The sequence below is a fragment of the Protobothrops mucrosquamatus genome, unplaced genomic scaffold, assembly GCF_001527695.2.
Source record: "Protobothrops mucrosquamatus isolate PMUCROS unplaced genomic scaffold, P.Mucros_1.0 scaffold741, whole genome shotgun sequence".
NCBI classification, from domain to species: domain Eukaryota; kingdom Metazoa; phylum Chordata; class Lepidosauria; order Squamata; family Viperidae; genus Protobothrops; species Protobothrops mucrosquamatus.
Genome location: NW_015387013.1, coordinates 183441 through 205117, shown reverse-complemented (window position 1 = coordinate 205117; position 21677 = coordinate 183441). Strand labels below are relative to the sequence as shown.

The following is a 21677-nucleotide window of genomic DNA, read 5'->3' as shown; positions in this document are numbered from 1 at the left end:
ACAGTAAAAACAACGCAAAATAAACACAAACTACTTCTTTTGGATGCGATTCCTCAAATTGCAAGACAAGTGGGCTGGCTTAATGCGTTGTCTCTAACTCTGGCTTTTTAAAGAAATCACCAATAGATTATGAGCGAAGAAAAAAAAAATCCAATTTATATTTCAAAAGTGGCTTAACCGTTTCAAGCTGAGCTTAGCCCAGCACAAAAGAGAAAATGTGATGAACAGACTGGCTGTAAGTGAGTCACACAGACTAATCCACTACGAACATAGGTTGAGGGCTGTTTCTAGGAAGAACCTTCTTTTTCTAGTTCTATGTAATTAATACTTGAAAACTTTCTTTTATCGTTTGTTCTCCATTAACTACAGGTAGTCCTTGACTTACAATAGTTCATTTTAGTGACCATTTGAAGTTACAATGGCACTGGGGGAAAAAATGGCATGACCATATTTCACACTTACGACCGTTGCAGCATCCCCAGGGTCACCTGATTTACGTTCAGATGCTTGACAACCGACTCACATTTATGACGGTTGCAGTGTCCTGCGGTCATGCGATCCTTTTTGCGACCTTCTGACAAGCAAAGTCAATGGGGAAACCAGGTTCACTTAACAGTCATGTTGCTAATGTTAAGAACTGCAGCAATTCGCTTAACAAATGTGGCATGAAAAGTCGTAAAATGGGGCAAAACTCACTTAACAAATTTCTCAACGTCAATTTTGGGCTCAATTGTGATCGTAAGCTGAGGACTACCTGTATGATGGAGAAGTACAGTATAGTTTCATGCACTTCTTATTTGTTGTATGTTCCATTTTCTTACCATCAAGTATTATTTTTTTTTGAGAGGACTGTATTCACCTCTCCCATTAATTCATTCTCCACTTCAGAAAAGTTTTACACAGCTGGAAGCTTATGCTATATTAGCTAAAAAGATTAGCTATTTTCCACCCTAACATTAAACATAAAACTAGGGTTTTATAAATACGTTTGGCACGGTGAGAATGAGGCCATCCACGGCAACTGTGGCAAGCTCTCTCTATGGTTCTTATTTTCACTTCCCCTTCCCCTTCCCCGCTGTATCCAAAACAACACATCATAGTCGGTGCTTTCAAGTGAAACTGGGGGTTCGCTTCCCATTATGATGCACAGCCCTGTTCCTAACTAAAGGGGAAAGCATGGTTTATTGATCTTGGTGTGATAGCAAACAATGAGGAAAACAAAACCGATGTGCATGAGAAGTGTTCAATTGGCCAGAATACAGAGATATTTAGTCCTCTTTGGAATAAATCCCAATGTTTTAGATTACTTAAGACGGGCAAAAGAAAGGTGAAGCTTCCTGCTCCCCGCTCCCCGTGTAGTAGATTGTACAACTGAGATAGTATGACTTAGCCTCCCACTTTCCTGAACTAGCCACCCAGAACTACATGTGCGATGAGGAAACCAAATAACTGCAGAAAAGAGTTCCAAGGGGAGAAAATTAGAATAACTCCATCCTCCTCTGAAGTACATACAACTTGCAAGTACTGGGGCATGCATAGCATAACAAGTTGGAGGCTTTAATAATTAACAGACTGAAAGAAGATGTCTTTTCTTGCCTGAGGGATAAACAGCTCTGAAATTATGTTGTCTTGCCTACTTAAGAGACTTTAGAGCGCCAAACATCTTCCGCTTCAAAAACGTACGTATGTTATAAATTCTCCTCCAACCTGTACACAGCATGTGGGTTAATATTTGCAGCGACACTGCATGCTCATTTGTTCTCTCTGGGTCTCTGCTGGCACAGAAACTTCTACAGAGATACCAAAAGTTTTGACATGCGTCCCTGTGTCAGGGCTCCCCGGTATGGGTTGAGGAGAGATTTTTACATTCACTAATTTTTTTTATTTTTTAAAAAAAAATTAAAGAGATTTTAGCAAGATGGTGACCTTTTATATTAGGACGGTTGAGTTGAGTTGAAGGACTGATTTTTCCATTGTAAAGAACAAACCATGGGAGAGGAAAGACCAACCCAGTATAGTCAACAATTTTCTCCATTTAATCTGTGTCCATACATTAAAGCTTGCATAATCTGTCCCTTTTTTTAAACAAGTCACAATGGTGGTTTTAGTGTCCATCATCCTGGGCTTGGAAATTAATCTGGGCTAGGCCTTAGATTAAATCTATCTTCTACTTTGGATAGAAGTTCAAGGGAGGATTCCTGGGCTGTGGGAAAGAATGGAACGTTGAAAAAAAAAATAAAGATAATTAAAGAAAGCAATACGACAATAGGGACACCAAAAAAGCTGTATGAAGATATTCATATGATCTCCAGAAGTGGAGTTTGCTTTGAAGAGCATCTATGCCATTTTGCCATCCTAATCTATATACTTGTATGTCATTTTAAACTGAAAAATAAAAAAAAAATCGAAAAAAAAAGCAGAAGACTCTCCACTTAGTTTCACTGCTCAGTAAGAATTTGTACCTTGACTCTTTATCTGCTTTGGTAAATATCGCAGCACTTCAATCAACTTTAGACTCCTGAGTTATTCAGATAAGGATACTGATATCATGGCACCATGAAATCCTGACTTGTACTTGATGAAGCAGTCATTGTGCAGACACTGAAGTCACAGGACCACAAGTTGTAGAAGATACATTAGTTTAGGCAAGTCAATTGTTGCTCACTGGGTCTGGACACTAATTTTTATCCATACAAATGCTGCTTGGACACATACTCAATATGGATGTTTCAAAGCTTTGTTATCTCTTAAGATCACATGATGAGCAGATATTTAAAAAGTGTATTTTGGGATTTAGAACGTGTTTTTCTTTGATTCTGGAGGGTCTGTTTAACCAAAATAAAAGGAAAATATACAGGAAAATGTTTTAAGTTTTGCTAGGGGGATGGATACTGGCTTATCATTATTTGGAGAGGCATATTATTTGCAACTTCAACATATGCAAAGCACCATCTTAATCATTTACAGCAGGTCTGCTCATCCAACACTTTATATAATATGGCTGAGCAATCATTTCACAAACTAATAGTGCAACTCCACTAACTATACAGAACAACCAAGCATAAACATCTCATGTGAGTTGTTTAGTCACAGTGTGTCCAAAACCAATAAAAATAGAGTTGCTTTTCCATATGATCACAAAGAGCTTTGGGGCTCCCACAAGAAAGATGATCTGATTGCAATTCATGGCAGATAGTTTTCCTCTCGCTTGTTTGCACTGTGTGACTTTGCCACCCACAAATTCTCTGAGTGTAATGTTTGCACTTCTTATTTGCTTGCAATGCAAACAGGGAGTTACATGGATCACAGCAAATTATAGCTTTTGGGGAAGCACGAGCCTTTCTACACATTAACCAATTTTCACTCTCCGTAAGAATGGAAGCCATTTCAAATTTTCAACTATACAAGGCTGCCTATGTGAATCACCATTTCCTCATATTAATGACAATCCCCTTTCAGTATTGAGAGGAAAAGAACACTCCCTAGCAACTGGAAGGTAGAAATCACCATCCTGAAATGTGCATGTTTTTTGTAATTATCTGAACCAGGGGTCCCCAACCTGTGGACCATGGCCCACTACCGGGCTGTGGCTTCTTGGCCACCGGGCCACTTGAAGGAATGGCCAATGCACACATGTGTGTGCGTGCACTCATCCCCCACACTTGCAGTAGCGCTACCCCGAGCATCCCGCCGGTGCTAGCACCGCCCCGCCCCGAGCGTCCCACCAGCGCTAGTGCCTGGGACCTCCGATCTACACAGTAAGTGCATACAGGCAGGCCTTGCCTTACAAACATTCATTTAATGACTGTTTGAAGTTACAACAGCACTGGGGAAAAAATCACTTGAGGATAGCAGGCCAAGGACGGGCCTGGCAAGTTTGGCTGACTAGGTCTAATGGGCTAACCCATTGGTGGATTCTCCATCTCCGGTGCTGGAGAAGGGAGTACAACTATAAGAGGGTTCACCTGATAATTTCATGCACTTTTTATTTACCGCTTAAGGTATGTATGGAAATTCTATCTGGAGCCTAAGTGTGTTGAAGCTGGATTACCTATTTCTGCAGCTACAGAACTCTAAATAGCTAACGCCACTCAGATCCCAGTAGGAAAATTATGGTCAGGAGAAAGACTGTCAAACATAGGAATATTTGCAATGATCACCCACTGGTTGACTCACTATAACTGCAGTTCACTCTTTCCTGTATGGTTTAATAGCTTCTGCTATTGCTGCTTCCTGATTTACTATGTTAAAAGCATTCATTACACCTGTTGTAATTTCTAACTCTTCCTGGTTAGCTGCATACTATACCACTTGCAGAGGGCTCGCATATGCATTTCTCACAGTCTTGCTCCTAACCAACCCTACCAAACAAACACTGCCTACTATGTCTTTCAGAACAGCACAATGAGATGGGCTTGCCAATTTAGTGCAGGCAATTGCCTTTTCTCCCAAAGCTGGATCTAGGTTTTAGAATTGTTGAGAAATTAAGAGAGGGAAGGAGGTCAGGATTGTCCTGGACCTGGTACAGAAACATATTAAAGGAATGTTGTCTTTTAAAGACCAAGATTTCCAAATGCATGAGTTATTGGATTGGATTAAAAGATACAAGGAAGGAAGGATATGAAAAATCACAACATTCTGTTGTTATTCTGCTGTGAATGAGCAAATGTGATTTATTTTTTTTTGCCATCTTGCTACAAGAACTTTTTGAATACATTGAATCGCTACATCGTCTAAGCTATTTACTCCATCAGTATTGGACCTTGGAATTTATCCAACACAATCATCATATAACAAGATACAAAATGGAATAATTCATCTATATCCTTGTTTTTTTCCATTTCACTTGCCCAGTCTGGAAATTATCAGATATTCCATTTAACCTTTCCAATTCTTCTATTCTCAGAATGAACAATCAACGCCATCAAATTCTAGCTTTATAATGTTCTCTGGCTTCTCAGAAAAACGGCAAGACAAAATACATTTAGCACAAACCAAGAAAAAAAAAGTATAATTACTTGCCGTTTGGGACAGGCTATCAGAAAATCAGGCCTCTTCCAATTTTATTGAAACCAAATATACGATATGCCATTCTTGTGCTGCCTAAATAGAGTATCATTTGAGAAATATACTGCATATAATGAAACAGCAATCTGTAAATGTAAACAATAAACATTGCTATAAAAATGCCTAGGTCAGGCTATCAATTACACAAAAGGTACTTGGATAGGGGAATAAGCATACATTGTTCTGGCCACAATTTGACTAAACAAAAACTTTCTGAATAGTTTTCAGTTCCTTGTTGTTGTTTTTCCCTTGTAAATCAATGGCAATGGGTCCAATGGCAAAAAACCCCCCCAAAAAACAAAAAAATGCAATTACACATTATTGTTTCATTAGCAATACCACAAGATGATTGCTAGAGTAAGATATTATTGATAGAATTCCTTTTACCAGGGATTAGGGTAACCACTCACACACAGCATTAATCAAATATGAATTCAGAGCACTTCTAAAAGATGTAATTTTTATGGACACCAACAATTCCAACTCCGACCAAAACACTCTTTACAATATGTTATTTAATTCGATAAACCAGTCACACAAATATAGCTAACAGACTCACCATCTATTCTAATCTTTAGCCAACAGAAACAATACCTCCAGGTTTAGAATAACAGAGTTATTCTATAGACTGGAAGGGTGTACCCAGTTGCTAGTTTTAAGACTTGAGTAGCCCCTAAAACAAGACGTTAACTTTGTCAGATTTTTAAATGGCCTGACCTTAAACCAGCAGACCCCAATAAGATTACCACAAACAATATACTGTATGGCTATTACTATCCATGGGGCAGCAGATTATTAAGCTCAGCTAAAAAGCGACTTTTTCAAGATTTAATATTATGCTGACTCTTAACAAAAGTGTGTACTCAAGAAATGGGGGACTAGTTAGTGCCATCAGCATAGCAGTTTGTTTCTTCCTCCAATTTTAAAATCGCATTCCTCTTCTTCCAACAGCTTTGCCAAATATACATTCAGCATATAACTTGAACAAACAAAAAACAGTGTTCCACAGAATTGGCCTATCTGAGAAACAAAGCCAAGAATATTCCAAGCAGAGCAAGGTGAAATTGTAATGTTGTCAATGTAGCTGCTGGTTGAAAAGAGGCAGGGAGGTAGAGCGATGTGTTACCAAACAATTCTCTCTCCATGGTGCATTCTCAGATTGTTGTAGAGTTTATTTAGCAAGGAAAACCAAATAACAAGAGCAAAGCAAATAACATAAAGACAAACATCCCCAAACTTTAGGACACTGGGTTAACTTTCCTGGCCTTCATCATTCAATTTTTTCACAGGGGGCGGGGTGGGTAATATTTGGAACTGGATAATTGAAACTGGATGTGGTTTAAATGAAGCACTAGCAGACTGCCCAGTGTAGGTTCATCTCCTTCCTCCGTCAATCGGTCCTTGCCTGCTCCTTGCTAAACTACTTCCCAGAATTCTTTGATGGACGTGTTCGGCAAGGATCCAAGCACATGGATGTTTGGAAAGAGGCTGCACTCTGGCTGTAAAAAGCATTTTTAGAATTAGAACACAGAGAACTTGAGCACAACCAGTGCTTGGAAAGAATGTTAATAGGCTTTTTCCATGATTTTATAAACCATGTTTTTCTAATAAAGGAGTTGCTGCTCCTAAGTACAATGATTCGTGCAAGACAGAAGCTTGTATTTTGCAGTCGTGAAGAGAGCTTTCTTGATCGATCACATTTCACTAGAGACACAAAAAGCTACATGTTGCTAGAATTCTTTTTAACCTAGACGGTCTTACCCATGAAAAAGAACTCTACTCCTACATGGCAGCGAGTTCATTCCAACGCGCACAAAAAAGAAAAAAGAAAAGAGAGTACAGTAGCTTCCATCTGTTCAACAGATGTGAAGGGATGATTCCATGCACAAAGAAGAGCAGAAACTAAGCATGCAGTTCATGGTTATAGCAAGTTGTTGCTCTCATTCCTATCCACAGGATATTCGGATTTTGCCATTAAAGGAGAGCAACAAAGCAAAATGCAATTCCTTTCCAATCTGAAGAATCCACTATCCTCTCACCTACATGCCAACTGTATTCGATAACATATCCAGTCAACTCCAGAATTCTGACTGCATCATACTGTTTGTTAAGAGCTTTGACCTACCATTGTTGAAAAGGTTTAAAAATGATTAACACTAAAGCTCTAGTATTTCTCAGAACAATTACCGGTATGTGATTTGCAAACTAGACTAAGGAGTGAAAAAAGAATAGAGTTTTAACAAGTGATAGGTATTAAAATAGTAACAAGTCTTTGTAGGCCACCATGCTGAATGAATGGGGTGGAATGAATAGGGTGACAGGAGAAAGACTGAATAGATTGGAGATATCAAAGGATTAAACAGACGATTGAGATCTGAGACTGCATTCACAATGTCAAGCCAAGATTTTAAACTACAGTCTATTGAACAAGCCAGAGTTGCATGGTTTATACATAATACTACACCATAATTTTGTATCTTACTAAACCAAACAAAAAGTCATATTATGGCTAGGTACATGCAAATCAAGATATTTTTACAATTGAGATCAGCACTTATTGGCATGTTCACAACAGCACACTGCGCAACATACAGCACTGTGCATATTGTCTGCAATCCTTCACAGCACGTCAGTGGAAAGAAAAATAGTTTAGGAAAACATTCATTCCATTCCAAATTATTTAACTAATAGAGGATATATAACAGAGATGAGTAAGTCACATGGAAATAAATGATACTTATATGTAGCCTGAACAGTAACCCACATCTTCGAAGTATTCTAAAATAAAGTTCAATGAAAATACTAAGGATAAGGTATGCACTTAAAACCATACCTATATGATTGCACCATTCAGGAAATGTATTTAATACAATTAATAGAATTTACTTTCAAGTAAAATGTGATAAATCAAATTCATCATGTTGACTGCAATAAGTATCTTCCATGAAATATGTGTGGCATTAGCAATATTTGTAGCAGTGTACAACATAAGAAAACTATTGCACTTTTTCTATTTAATTGTTATAATTTAATTTGCACTTTCTGGAGAAACTTTTAGATATACAGCATAAGGAGTATGCGTTAAGATGAATATATACTTCTAAAACTGCCTTCTCCAATGTCATGTTCTTCAACTGTAGATTAGAATTCCCAGAAATCCTGAACAGCAAGTTTATTTGAGGGAAAAGATTCTTTATAACATCCAAGATGAATCCCGATAATAGCTCTTGACACTCCATCAAGCATGTTATACACACTGGCTGTAATAAAAGTATGGGAAACATCAGAAAAAGTATACAAAAACGCACAGATAATTTATTTATTGAATGTCAGTGGGGACACCCAACTTCTCTTTGGTTTTCACTGGCTTCAACTGAGAAACCCTTAACCTTCTAAAGGTTGGATGTATTCAGCTACTCAATACAAGATTCATTCAGCAATTGTTACTTGAGGCAAAAATGCCAGGAATGTTTCTGCATTGCAAAATCTATCAGATTGGCATGACAAAAAGGAACATCAGTTGGCAGGACCACTGATGGGAGCACACTTAGCTATCCCGACAATATGTTTAGGAAGTATTTACCTGTTGGACACAGAGATTGGCAGAACCCAATTTCAGCATTTTTTACATGAAACTAATGTTTAAATCCCATTTCAAACAAACCCACATTCAGCATACGTAATAGAGAATGAGCCCAAAGTAATTCAGGGGAGCTGTTTTCACTTCTGGAGCTGCAAAGAGAAAACCTGCTTTTTGTATGTTAATACTTGCAGCATTATTACATCTGAATACAACAGAAGATGCAGATAACAGTGATAAGGTAGAACGGACCCGATTAAAATTGTTATTTTGCATTTAACATTTCTTTCTTTAAAAAAAGCAAAACCGCATCCATCTACCTCCCCTGGTTCATTTCCAGTAGACCCAGAAGAAGTTTTATAGCCAATATTCTGTTAGGGCAGTGGTTCTCAACCTTTTTAATGCCGCGACCCCAACCGGTCGTAAGTCGAGGACTAAACCGGTTGTAAGTCGAGGACTAAACCGGTCGTAAGTCGAGGACTACCCAGCCGGTCGTAAGTCGAGGACTTTCCCTGCCCGGGAGCGCCGCACATGCGTGGTTCCGCCCCCTGCGCCGGCCAAGGCGTAGCTGGCAAGCGGCAGAGACGGAGCAGGCCGACCACCAGCTGGCCCAGCCCAAGGGAGGTAAGGCACCCGCCGGAAAAGGGGGAAAAAATGGCGGACAAAAAAAATGGCGGCCAGCCTTGCTTGGCAACCCCCGTGAAATGGTCGATCGACCCCAAATGGGGTCCCGACCCACAGGTTGAGAACCACTGTGTTAGGGTATCTTACAGGGTATTACAATGGATGGATGGAGGCACAATCATGGGACCCAGAATCAAAGGTTCCCTATTAATAACAGGAAAACCTCTATTTCCTTAGGTGTAGTTGTCTGTATTATGTTCTTGCAATTATTCCCCTGCTCAGGAACCCAAATGACTTGCCAGAGCTTTTCAGCTGCAGCAGTTAGTTTCTATGAATTTGCTGCTTTTGCTGCCAGCCTAAGTGTGATTCCAGTGCTGGCCCATTTCCCAGGCATGGGCAAAGGCACCAGTTTTCCCCTTCCATTTGCTGACATATCAAATCCTTCAAAAATTACCTCCTCTGGCAAGCGGGCCTGAAAAGCAGAACAAAAGCCATCTGCCATAATGCCTGCTAGGAGAGTCCAGAGGCTCTAAATCAACCATGCAATACCTTTAGGGGCTTACTAATACAAGATGCAGATGGGTCCTGAACCAGGCTAACGAATCTGGAAAGCACAAAACAGGAAAAAGATTTTTAAAAAAATGTTGTTTTGTGGAAATATAACGGGGTTTCAAGCTATCACTAAATAGATCCCATCTTAAATAATAGACGTTTCAGATGCGCAGAGGACTTTGACTCAGCACACGACTTTCCCTTTCCAAGGTTCTGTCCCAAGAAATCTACAATGAACCATACCTGATCACAGTGGGCACGCTAAGACCAATATGAGACCCAAGGGCTGTTCTTCTATCTCAAGAATCCAACATATGTCACATAGACAGCTAAAGAAATGAGGAGCCTGCTATTAAGAACTGAGAACTGTTAGGAGTGGGGCGTCTTTAGTATCAACTACATCAGAGAGAATATACATATTTTTTATTATCAGATGCTCTATTACAGAGGCCCCCAACCTTTTAGGCACCAGGGACCAGTTCTGTGGGGAGAGATTTTTCCACGGACCGGAGGGGGCGTGGTTTCGTGTGCTGCCTGCATCCCATGGATGGGGCTTCACTTGTTTGCGCAGCCCGGATTCTGGCATGCTGAGGCCCAGTGCTGGTCGACGGACCGGGGTTTGGGGACCTCTGCTCTATTACATCATGGAGGGGTTTTTTTTTAAAGAGAAGCATAAAAGCATATTAGATATCCTTTAGGAAACCTTATTTTGAACAAGTATTGTTGTGAGCATGCTGCATTAGACCTTTCCTTGACTATTAATATGTTAGGCTCACATTAAACCATAAACAACAGTTTTAATAGCTTAGTGTACTCTATGAACCAAGTAATCACAATAAGCCATAATGCTTTTTTTTTGTTTAGTGTGCTGTATAAGCTACTGTAGTTTACCATGTTTGATGTTTTAGCATCCATAATAACCACTGCCCAAATGTGATTTAGAGAAAAAATAATTACAAAAACGCCAAATGTTTTAGTTTTTTCTTATGAACACAGTGGTAATCTTATAGGCACCACTGCATTTGTGGTTTGGCCTAATGAAGATTTAAAAAATGGAATAAGGTATAATGTGTTTGGCTAATGTTACTGCCTAAGCCAAAATAATTCTCTCATAGTTTGAGTGATGTTTGAACAGTCAACAAGGAAACGGAAGGCAAAATAAAACCATTGGAAAGACTTCTTCAGAGCACTATTCTTTTGCTAGAGGCTAACAGTGGCACTGCCGATGCGAAGCCCAAGGCAACAACCCACTGCACAGCTCATCGACGCTTTCACAACTCCGAAAATGTTGGAGTGCTGTGAAAAAGAAATGGTGGTGATGCTTATCTAGGATCATAATAAAGATCTGATTTGATGAAATGGTGATCTCAGGTTGATTGAAGGAGTGAGCATGTAAGCATGTATGTCGCATAAGGAAAGCAGAATAAAAATGAAACAAATCATTAATATGTGTGTGTGTGTATGCGTTACTTCTCACTGAATGCATCTCTTCTACTCACAAGGCTGGTGTAACAGAACAAGAACAGTGTATTTCTCAATTACAATACGTCTCCAGAAAAAAAGCAACTCATCTCAAACCTATGGCATCTCAGGGTTAATGGTACATACTTTTATATACATACTGGATACCAAATTAGAAGCCAATGCACCAGATTTTGGCCTGGTTTCTAAAACAGGGAAGGGGGGGGGAGTAAAGAAATAAACCTTCATTTGCAAGTCCTCCAAAGGCGGCCCAGTCAGCAGCTAATCAGAGAGCACAGCAAAAGGAGCAGAGTTTGAGCAGCAACTGGAAGCTCTACTAAGAGAGGACCACCTTCTGGTGCATTCCAGAAATATTTAGGTCAGAACGCAAAGGAGGTAACACATCACAGTAAATAAGTGGAAATTTGAATGCAATAGTTCAGTGGTGGCGAACCTATGGCACGGGTGCCAGAAGTGGAACTCAGAGCCCACTCTGTTGGCACGTGCGCCACCTCCACCAGCAGTAGGTCCATCAGGCCGCCACCGCCGCCCGGAGCAGGAGCCCCACCCAGCACAAAGGAGGCAAAGCGGCCGACTAGCAAGCTCGAGTAGAGGTGGTAGAGCAGAGGTCACCAACCATTGTCGATTGGTGGACTGGAAGAAAAGGGAGGGGAAAGCATTTTACATGCGCGCATGCGCACACGGGGCTGCGAGCACGCATGCGCTGCAAATGGGGCGGGGCTAGTGCCTGCGTGATACTCACTAGCCCTGCCCCGTTCTTGCGTGGTGCAGCGCTTTGTATTTGCACCCTGCGACGCGGCGGCAGCCATTTTTGCGCCTTGCAGCACAGTGGCCCGTTTTTGCGCCCCTGGATTTTCCGTACCAGAGGCGGCACTCAGAGGCACCTCCTTTCCCCCCCCCGAGGGCACCACAATGCTGATGCGGCCCTGGCACTTTGTGATAAATAAGTGGGTTTGGGGTTGCAGTTTGGGCACTCGGTCTCTAAAATGTTCGCCATCACTGCAATAGTTAATAGATGGTGTCTCCACTCCTAGAATGGAAAATAAAAATCAGCGCAACTACCATAACACCACAGATAATTCCTGGCCTCTTTGCAAATCTACTGGCCTCAAAATATATCGGGTGCATTGGGAATTCTAGCTACGAATAAATAGCCTTTTGGACTGATAGGTGGAAGGGAAAAAGTAAACGTGAATAGCAACAGCAGTCAAGACTTCAGTGTAGTATCTGCTTGGCGAAAAACTGCTTTTAGTAGGAATGGTTATATTTACTGCTGCTGGCATTTTTAGAATCACAGCAACTGACTGGCACCACTTAACGGGAATGATAAGCATGCCTCTACTCCAGCTCGCTGGCCTTCAGCCCTTGTCATCGGGAGCAGTTGCCTGGCTTAGAAGGAAGGAAATTGATGGCTTGGGAAATTGTCTCTGACAGAGCCGCTGCCCTTTTTGTCACATCTCCAGGAGAAAAGGGGATCGAAAGCTTGTGGCTATACTTAGCTCAGCGTTTTTTTTCTTCACACCAAAGTGCTTATGGCGAGGGCTTTGCCCATTATTTTTCCAACAATCCCATAAACACCATATCCCTCCACCGGCAAATGTGTGAGAAGCCCTCCAAATGTCAGCTCCCTCAGTTATTTCGAGTGTTGTTATGTTACTCCTGTAACAGCCCTGCTGCACTCCCTAACTGCTTTTGTATCCAATCCATTGAAGAATTACTTAGAAATTTTAACAATTCAATGTTTGGATAAATGAGAGGAAAGGGATTCAGAAGGCACAAGCTTTGAAAGTCATCCCTCCTCCTTCTAGACAGAAGCCCAGATTATTATTACTGTTCATTACAGCCAGATGTTTGGACTGGACTTAGCATTTTCGCCCATCTATTGAATCCTTCCCAAGGACCTGGGATGGTGTTAAAAGGTATCGTCGCAGGATGTAAGCTGTTCCAAGTAAAGCTGCCATTTGCAATTAAGTGATGGTGATTCTGTCAATGCCATATTATTATTATAAACATCTGCCTACTTCAGGTCCTTGGGAAGGGCTCAGTAGGTGGACAAAAATGTCAAGTGCAACATAATTCCCCTTAAAGATTAAGAGGACATGCTATCAGTTCATCTGCAAGCTCAGGCATAACTATTTTGCTTAAAGAAATACTTAAAGGTAAAAAATCCCCTCTAAGTAAATAACCACTAGAAGCTCTAGGAATGTAAGGAAAAGAACAGATAGAAGCTTATCTAATCATAAGAGTTTCAGCATAATAAAAAGATTTGTTTTGAACTTAAGCTCCCAGGGATTGTACACCACACCATCCATTAGAAGTATTTATTTGACTTTAAACATGTAATCTATCAACTCTCAAGTTACAGAGCGTGTGTGTCCAACCTTTTGGTTTGCTTCTGCTGCATTGGGTGAAGAAGAATTGTCTTGGGCTGCCTATAAAATATACAATATAGTCAATGTGCAGCCTACAAATCACATAATAATAAATGATCTTGTCGGGCTGCATTACAGATAGACCTTATGACCGTTTTTCACACTTACGACCGTTGCAGCAGCCCCAGGGTCACATGATCAAAATTCAAAGACTTGGCAACTGACTGATATTTATGATGGTTGTCATGTCCCTGGGTCATATGATCATTTTCTGTGACCTTCTGACAAGCAAAGTCAATGGGGAAGAGAGATTTGCCTATTAACTGTGTTACTGACTTAACAACTCCCGTGATACCCTTAGCAAATACGGCAAGAGAGGTCGTAAAATGGGGCAAAATTCACTTAAGAAACATTTCACTTAGTAACAGAAATTTTGGGCTGAATTGTGGTTGTAAGTGGAAGACTACCTATACTAGCAGACCAGAGCTACATACAGCCCGTGGGCCATGAGTTGGACACGTTATATAGAGGCTCTTGTGAAGGTCAAATTAAATTGGTACCACATTTGCAGATAAAAGCAATGCAGAAAACCATTTTATATGCTGTATAAATCTCAGTGCACGCTTTATCTAGTTTTGAGTTAATTTGAGAAAGTTCTATTTTGAGTTAACTGTTGCATGAGAAAGCAGACAAATAAATTAAAAAAGGAGAGCTGAAGTACGTTAACTTCTAAAGTCTTACTGAAGTGTTAACTTTTAAAAGTTTTTATTAACCCTTTTACCTCAGAAGCAGACAACTCTGAACAAAGCTCCAGAAGGATACCCCAGCAGTCAGCTGAATTTATTTAAAACTGGCAAAATCGAACAAGTTTTATCTTGCCATTAATTATGACTTCTTATGAGTCATATTTCCAAAATCTCTAAATACATATATACCCATCAGGAAAAAAGTCACATAATGCAAAATACAAAATAAGCAGTTTAAAAGGTCATGATATTTTGGGGGGGGAAGAAATTAATTAAATTTCATTTTCACCAACATGATTCACTGTCAGGTGCAAGTAACCAGGAACAGGAGTTCAAAGCACTATAAGTTTATTACAGGCTACCTATGCACAAGACTAACCGTCAAGGCAAATTGGCAGTAGATAAAGAGTCAACAAAATTCATAGAGAGCTGGACTTAAGTCTCTTGTGGCTGCATCAGGATTCCAAACCGATGACGCATTTAACCCCACCTTTGGACTCCACCTGGCCATCTCCCACATTCACTATACTTCTCCATGCCTTTCAATCATATGTTGCTCTGTGACCACAATAAAATTTGATTTGATCCTTGCAAACTATATATGCTTTAATAGTTTTTAATTAAGTGAGAGCTGTTTCATAATATCCCATTGTGTGAAGTGCTAAGGACCAAGTCCAGATTTCTACATTAGTCTGTGACATGCAGATTTATTGATTGTACAATTTAAAAATATCAGATTCCTAAGGCTTCCCCAATTCATACAGAAACAAGCAATTCTTGAACTCTTTACCTGAACAAGGAAGGAAGGAAGGAAGGAAGGAAGGAAGGAAGGAAGGAAGGAAGGAAGGAAGGAAGGACATACAATTCTCCCTTAGCAGCCATAATTTGGGAACAGGTTTTGCAATAGTTTCAAAACTGCCATCAGCAGGAGAGAAGGTAAAAATGATGATTGAAAATAATCAGTATTATCTAATCAGTATTAAATATTTACTGTATTTCACTTTATCATCTATTTATCTGAAGGCCCTTCATGTTTTGCTGTTTAAAAAAACCCAACTTTATTTTCACTAGGCTAACTCTGTGCCAACTGAAATGCAAATGAAACTATAAATATTTGTTGATAAGGCTTCTTTAAAAAAAATCAGGCCCATTGTTAGCAATTCAATATGATTGCTGTGATTCAAGTCTTTATTTCCAGAACAGATAACTCTTACCTGTTACCTGTTATCTTTTACCTAGTTTCCACTGGTGGGGAGGTGTTTGGTTTTGGTTTGCTTGAAAGATTAGGCTTCACATAATCTGTCTTTGGCTTTACAATCACTAAGGAAAGGCTAGCTTTCCTGTTGATCTGATTCAGACAAGAACATTTGTGAAGCTTGCAACTCTTTTGGTTTCAGAAGTTAAGATTTATTCTCTGCATTCAGAAATGAAAAAACTCCACTAATGGAGTGGTTTCATATTCTTGTATGAATCAATTTTAGAATGAGCTAAAAATTTTCCCACTCATATGGAACAAAGTACCACTGTTTATGCTAAAGTGACACAGGATGTTTTCATTTTGTTTCTGCCACAAAGAAGGGAGGGTTTCTCTCCCCCCCCCCAAGTTTAAGATTGTCATGATAATCTCAACTGGGCCTATAAATAATTACTGACATACATTATGAAAAGCTTTGATTTGTAAATTGAGATTGGTGCCTCTCCCCAACTATAATTTTAGTAGGAGAGTAACTGAGTCTTTTAATCCTTGACAATGACAAAGAATGCATTCAGAACACTATGTGTGCAAGACCAGCTGCCCATACATACCTCTACAAGAAGCTTATTAAAATCCCATCTTCCTCCATTTAATAGCATCATGTCAGCATCCCGTATCTCAGAGGAGCATGCTTGCTCTCCATCCCATCCCACCCCGTAACTCTTAAATTAAAACAAAGCTGCAACAAAAGCAGGGGGGAAAGTGAAGCTGTATTGTCCACTGGTTACCCCTTGTTCTCCATTTGTCCTAAATCAAGCCAGACAGTCATCACAGCAGAGAACAATGATAACAGATGGAGCTGCCAGTCCACTAGGTTGTTCCTCCTACTCTCACAGGCACTACCGAAGTTGTTGCCCCACAGCAAGAAACTGCCATTTATTGTGCTATTATCAGCACAAGCAGTACATAGCCAGAGTACTGCCAGCTGCCAGCCACACAATCTCTGAGCTGGCAGAAGGAAGTGAAGTGGCATTACGCTCAAACATTAGTCCCCTGATCTTCTAGTTATTTCTTTTCCAAGGTCATGGGCAAGAGAGCCTATCACAAAAGAAAAGGAACCCCCCCCCACAAATATTGGTGTTATACCTTATAGAAACATCTCCCAATTAACACAACAGCCTGGGGGAGAGATTTACAAGGATGAGTAGAATCTTTTCTGATGCATGCAAAGTCTGTTCTGGGAAACCTTTTCCTAACTGTTTTTATTTTCTGTTCAAGGCCAAATCTAATACACAGGATTCTGCTAAGGTGCCTTGAAGTGGACTCTGTTGCTACTCCAATTTTGTAAAGATATGCATTACTGCCAAATTCAAGCTGAACAGTTTTTCTTAAATTTTTTGCCCTACAGGTAAGTGGGAATACAACTCCCATTGGGTGTGCTGCCTGGAGATAATAGAATGAGAAACAAGCAAGACTCTTACTAAGGCATGTTTTCCTATTAGGTTTACCACAGGCCATTTTCACTGCTATAAAAAGCAGAACCAGCTCTATGCTCAATTTGACAGGACTAATCAATTTTGTTTTAGAATCTGGAATCTAAATTCCACATATTACAGAACTAGTGTGGCAGTTTTCTGTAGACATTTGTGGGTTGAAAAAAGGCGTAATACCGCCAGTTTTTTTTTCTTCATACTGCACAGAAGTAATGACAGTAAGCTTCAATATAAACACAAACCATTACCTATAATCAATAGGAAAGAAGCAAACTAGCTCAATAGTACAGGCAATAAACATACAGTGAACCAACATCTCTACTCACTTGTTAAAAAATATCTGCCAATCCTTCAATATCTGCTATTTTAGCTGTATACCAAAGTATATTCTAGCTCATGGTATTGATAGAGAAGGAAAGAAATTAAAGATATAAAGATACTAATCTTCCCTTCTTATATAAGCCTCCTGAAAATGCAGATTTCAGTTATTAAATATCACGAGGCTTCCAAAGCACTTAAACCAAAGTATGTTTTCTTTTTCCTCCACAAATAGCTCTTGCCATAAAAACCATGATAGGAAAGTGATGAACCTTGACAGCACTCTGGAGAAAATGATACTGAATAGGCGTTTCCCCCTTTTTTTTACAGTGTAAGCAAGAGCTCAGTCCCACTTCAGCAGCCATCTGGAAGGCATCAGGCTAGGGAATGGCTACCCTGTAGTGGAGAAAACAAGTGTTCACAAATCCTATCTAAACCCAAGTGGTAGATTTTTGTTTCCTTTATGACAGTGTTTCTCAACCTTGACAATTTTAAGGCATGTGGACTTCAACTCCCAGAATTCCACAGCCAGCAATGCTGGCTGTGGAATTCTGGGAGTTGAAGTCCACATGCCTTAAAATTGTCAAGGTTGAGAAACACTGCTTTATGAGATAAGTAGGTAGCTATGTGCATTTTCCCCTGCTTTCCCACATCGATATTTTCCACATAAAAATAATAATAAAGCTAGGGCCAGGCAATGCATACACATACATACATAAAGCTTTGCTATTCCCAGAATCTAGGCAGAATAAAGTAATAACCTATCAGCTGGGCTACAGATCTGATTCTCTGAAAGCCATTAGCTTTAAGCATTTCCTAGAGGAGCACCTGAAAGGTCAAGTAAGCCTTATGCACCATCCATGAAGATGCTCTTTTCTCCTCAAAAACAATACATTGCTATAAATAATTCAGTACGGGCAGGTGACACTTCACAGATGTGCTGGGAGATGCAGTGGCAGAAATAATATATCAAGTCATACAGCTCCCGCAAGCTTCTAAACACACAGTCTTGCTTTGAAAATCTTTTGAAGCAACCCGAGAAGCTTTATCTGCTTCATTCCTTCTGTTCTTCCTAGGACAGTGGTGGCGAACCTATGGCACGGGTGCCAGAGGCGGCACTCAGAGCCCTCTCTGTGGGCACGCGCGCCGTCATCCCAGTCCTAGGCCTTCAGCTGGGTTTTATAAAACCTTTTCGCTTTAGGCCTCCACTGCCATGTGCAAAAAAAAAAAAAAGAAGGTTCAATCAGTCAATTTCAACTTCTTGCGGAAAAAAAAGATCTTGCAAAGTTGGAATTGATTGACTGAACTTTTTAGTCCCACCCGGTCTGCCGTTACCATCGCAGCCACGCCCACCCAATGGGCCACGCCCACCCAGCACTCGACGATGCATAAGTGGGTTTTGGGTTGCAATTTGGGCACTCGGTCTATAAAAGGTTTGCCATCACTGTCCTAGGAATACAGCCAGTCCTCAGTTAATGACCGCTCGTTCGGCAACTGCTTGACGATACGATGGTGCGGAACAAGAGGAACTCGTGACTGGTCCTCTAAGTTCCAGCTGTCCAGCACCCTGTTGTCACATGACTGCAATCTGTGTACTTGGCCACCTTGCTTGCACTTTCAATGGCTGCTGTGCCCCGTGGCCAGGGGATCAACATTTGCAACCTTTCCAATTGGTTTTCCACAAGCAAAGTGAATGGAAAGCTGGCAGGGAAAGTTGCAAGACACAATGCTAAGTCTTCCCCACCCAGCGGCAGCCCCCACCCTCAGCCCTGCTTGCGCTGCCCTAGCCACCCGCGCAGCCTCCCCACCCGACGGCAGCCACTTGCCAACATGCCAGACTGCTACATGGGACGTGCAACTTCCTGTCACTTTTGGGTCGCGGGAAATTGGCAAAGTGGTAATGAGGTTCTTGCTTAACAATTCACGATCCTTGCTTAATGACGGCAATAGGGACTGCTGGGATTGCCAGTGAGGTCACAAGAACACATTACAACTGCGTTGCTCGGTGACAGAAATGTTGGTCCCAATTACCGTTGTTAACCAAGGACCACGTGCCTACGATAAATAGCCCGAGATACAGGCTACACTGAAATCACTATCATTTTGTACAAACAATATAAAGAACAGGATAGGACAGTGGTGGCGAACCTATGGCACGTGTGTGCCAGAGGCGGCACTCGGAGCCCTTTCTGTGGGCACGCGCGCCATGCCCCGGAGATGGCAACCGTCCCTCTTCAACCAGCCGCCTGCTAAGTCACCGAGGTCCCACATGGCCAAATGCATCCCAGCATCCATGTGCTCGCTGGCCTCTGTGTGCGGGGGCCGATGGTGTCAGGCAGCAGCCGCCCCGGCCCCTGCCTCGCCTTGCCCTGCGACAATGGCACCCTCGCCTTGCCTCACCTCACCCAGCAGGACGAGCCTGCTGCCCACCGCCCCACCTGCCAGAGACCCCCTGGATCCCCCCCAACCCTGCCCGGGCCCCAGAGGCGTCCCTCCCCACGAGCAACATCGAGGTGATCACGCCCACCTTGGCCACACCCACCCAATCTGCCATGACCACCACAGCCACCCCCACTCAGTGGGCCACGCCCACCTGGCACCCGGTGATAAATAAGTGGGTTTTGGGTTGCAGTTTGGGCACTCAGTCTCTAAAAGGTTCGCCATCACTGGGATAGGAAGTTCCCAGATTTTTTTATAGCATCAACGAAGACGATGAATAGCTACACCTTCATCATTCCATCAATTGCCTTTCAGAAACAACCCTTCCCGTCAACAGATTTAAAAACTACAAAATCAGCCTTCCAGTTCTTCTGGGCCAAGAATGACACCCATTTAACTATCAAGATTCCAGAACAAGGGACACCATATAGCCAAATAGGATATCATATAAACTATGGGACAGCATACTCCACCCGTTATTAAGGAAAACGCTGTGGATATTAATATTAAAATGATATTAATGATTTCAAGCAAAAGCAGCGTCCAAGGAAACACCCCCCCCCCCCGAAAACCAACCTGTGTCTTACCTTCTCTGATTTGACCTTTTTGAGCTGTCGGCACTCACTCTCCCCATCTTCCAGTTCTGATTTAACTCCCAAAGGGTTGAGCGCAGATCCCGTGTCAATAGCTATACCTCCAAGCTGCTCGGTGGCGGCAGCAGTAGGATCAGGTCCTTGGCCACCGTCGTACTGCCCAACCCTGACCGCCAAGGGAAGCGGTTGGAGGACCGTGGGCTCCTTTTCTGCTGGAGTTCCCACACCCTCACTCCTTTCTTTCTTACTCTTGGAAGAGCCACCTTCCTTCTCCTTCTTTGAGTTCGCCACGCTGCGAGAAGTCTTGGCTGATTTCTCAGAGCCTTTGGGGGCCATGGCAGCCACCAAAGCCCCAGAGTTCACACCCTCCCCCGAGCGCCCCTGAACCTCTTTCTTGCCAGTAGTCCCCTCGCTTGGCGTGAAGAGGGAGGATCCCGGGGCAGCCTTGCCATTGTCCTTGCTACTTTTACTCCGCTTGGATTTGGACTTGCCTTCCTTGTTCTGCGGACCTGGCACCGGAGTCACAAACTTGATGTTCTCTGGCAGTGTCGCCACAGCGTTCGGGGCTGGCAGACCCACCTCCTTGGAGCCTGACATTTCCAGTTTCTGCTGGTCCTTCTCCAAATCTGCGTCCAGGTCAATGATGAGATTCCCTACTCCAATGTCCCATTCATCCCCACTGTCGTATGTCTCAACTGGGTTTGCATCCACTCCTTTCCCTCCGGTAGCTCCACTGCTCAAGGACATCTTAGAGTTAACGGCCACCTCAAGATTCGAGCCTGTTGGCTGCTCCTTCAGCCTCAGGGTGTGAAGTGGCAGCTTCAGCTATGTTCTCAAGCCTCCAGTGATCAAGAAGGACCCAGGTGATAACATAGTGGCTGAAAGGAAAAGCAGGGACAACATATAATTACATTGCCATTATTTAGGAAGTGTATTCTAAAATCGTACACAACACACCAATAGGGGAAAGGATTTTACATGCAGAGTAATAGAATAGCAGCACCTATTCCTGCTTTAATTTCAGGCTGAAAGAAAATTATGAAAATGATGAAATAGCGTTTTTCCTTCAGTCAGCCAAATGCCAGCAAAGGGCAGTTTCAGGTGTGCCTATGAACCCATGGCTGCCTATGAACCCATTATGTCTTTTGCTGCTCCATGCTAAGCACGAGATACTGATGATCGGTACTGTAACACATGGGGAACACTTACGGGAACA

General features: G+C 41.8%; 1 protein-coding gene across 1 annotated transcript in view; it reads right to left on the bottom strand.

The window, feature by feature from the left end:
• Window positions 1–21328, bottom strand: part of ZNF609 (zinc finger protein 609) — a 45374-nt gene extending 24046 nt beyond the window's left edge. Inside the window, exon 1 of the mRNA XM_015818444.1 lies at window positions 20456–21328. Within this exon, the coding sequence (XP_015673930.1) occupies window positions 20456–21208 (753 nt within the window). The 5' untranslated portion in view covers window positions 21209–21328. The remainder of the gene's footprint in view (window positions 1–20455) is intronic.
• Window positions 21329–21677: the final 349 nt, after the last annotated feature.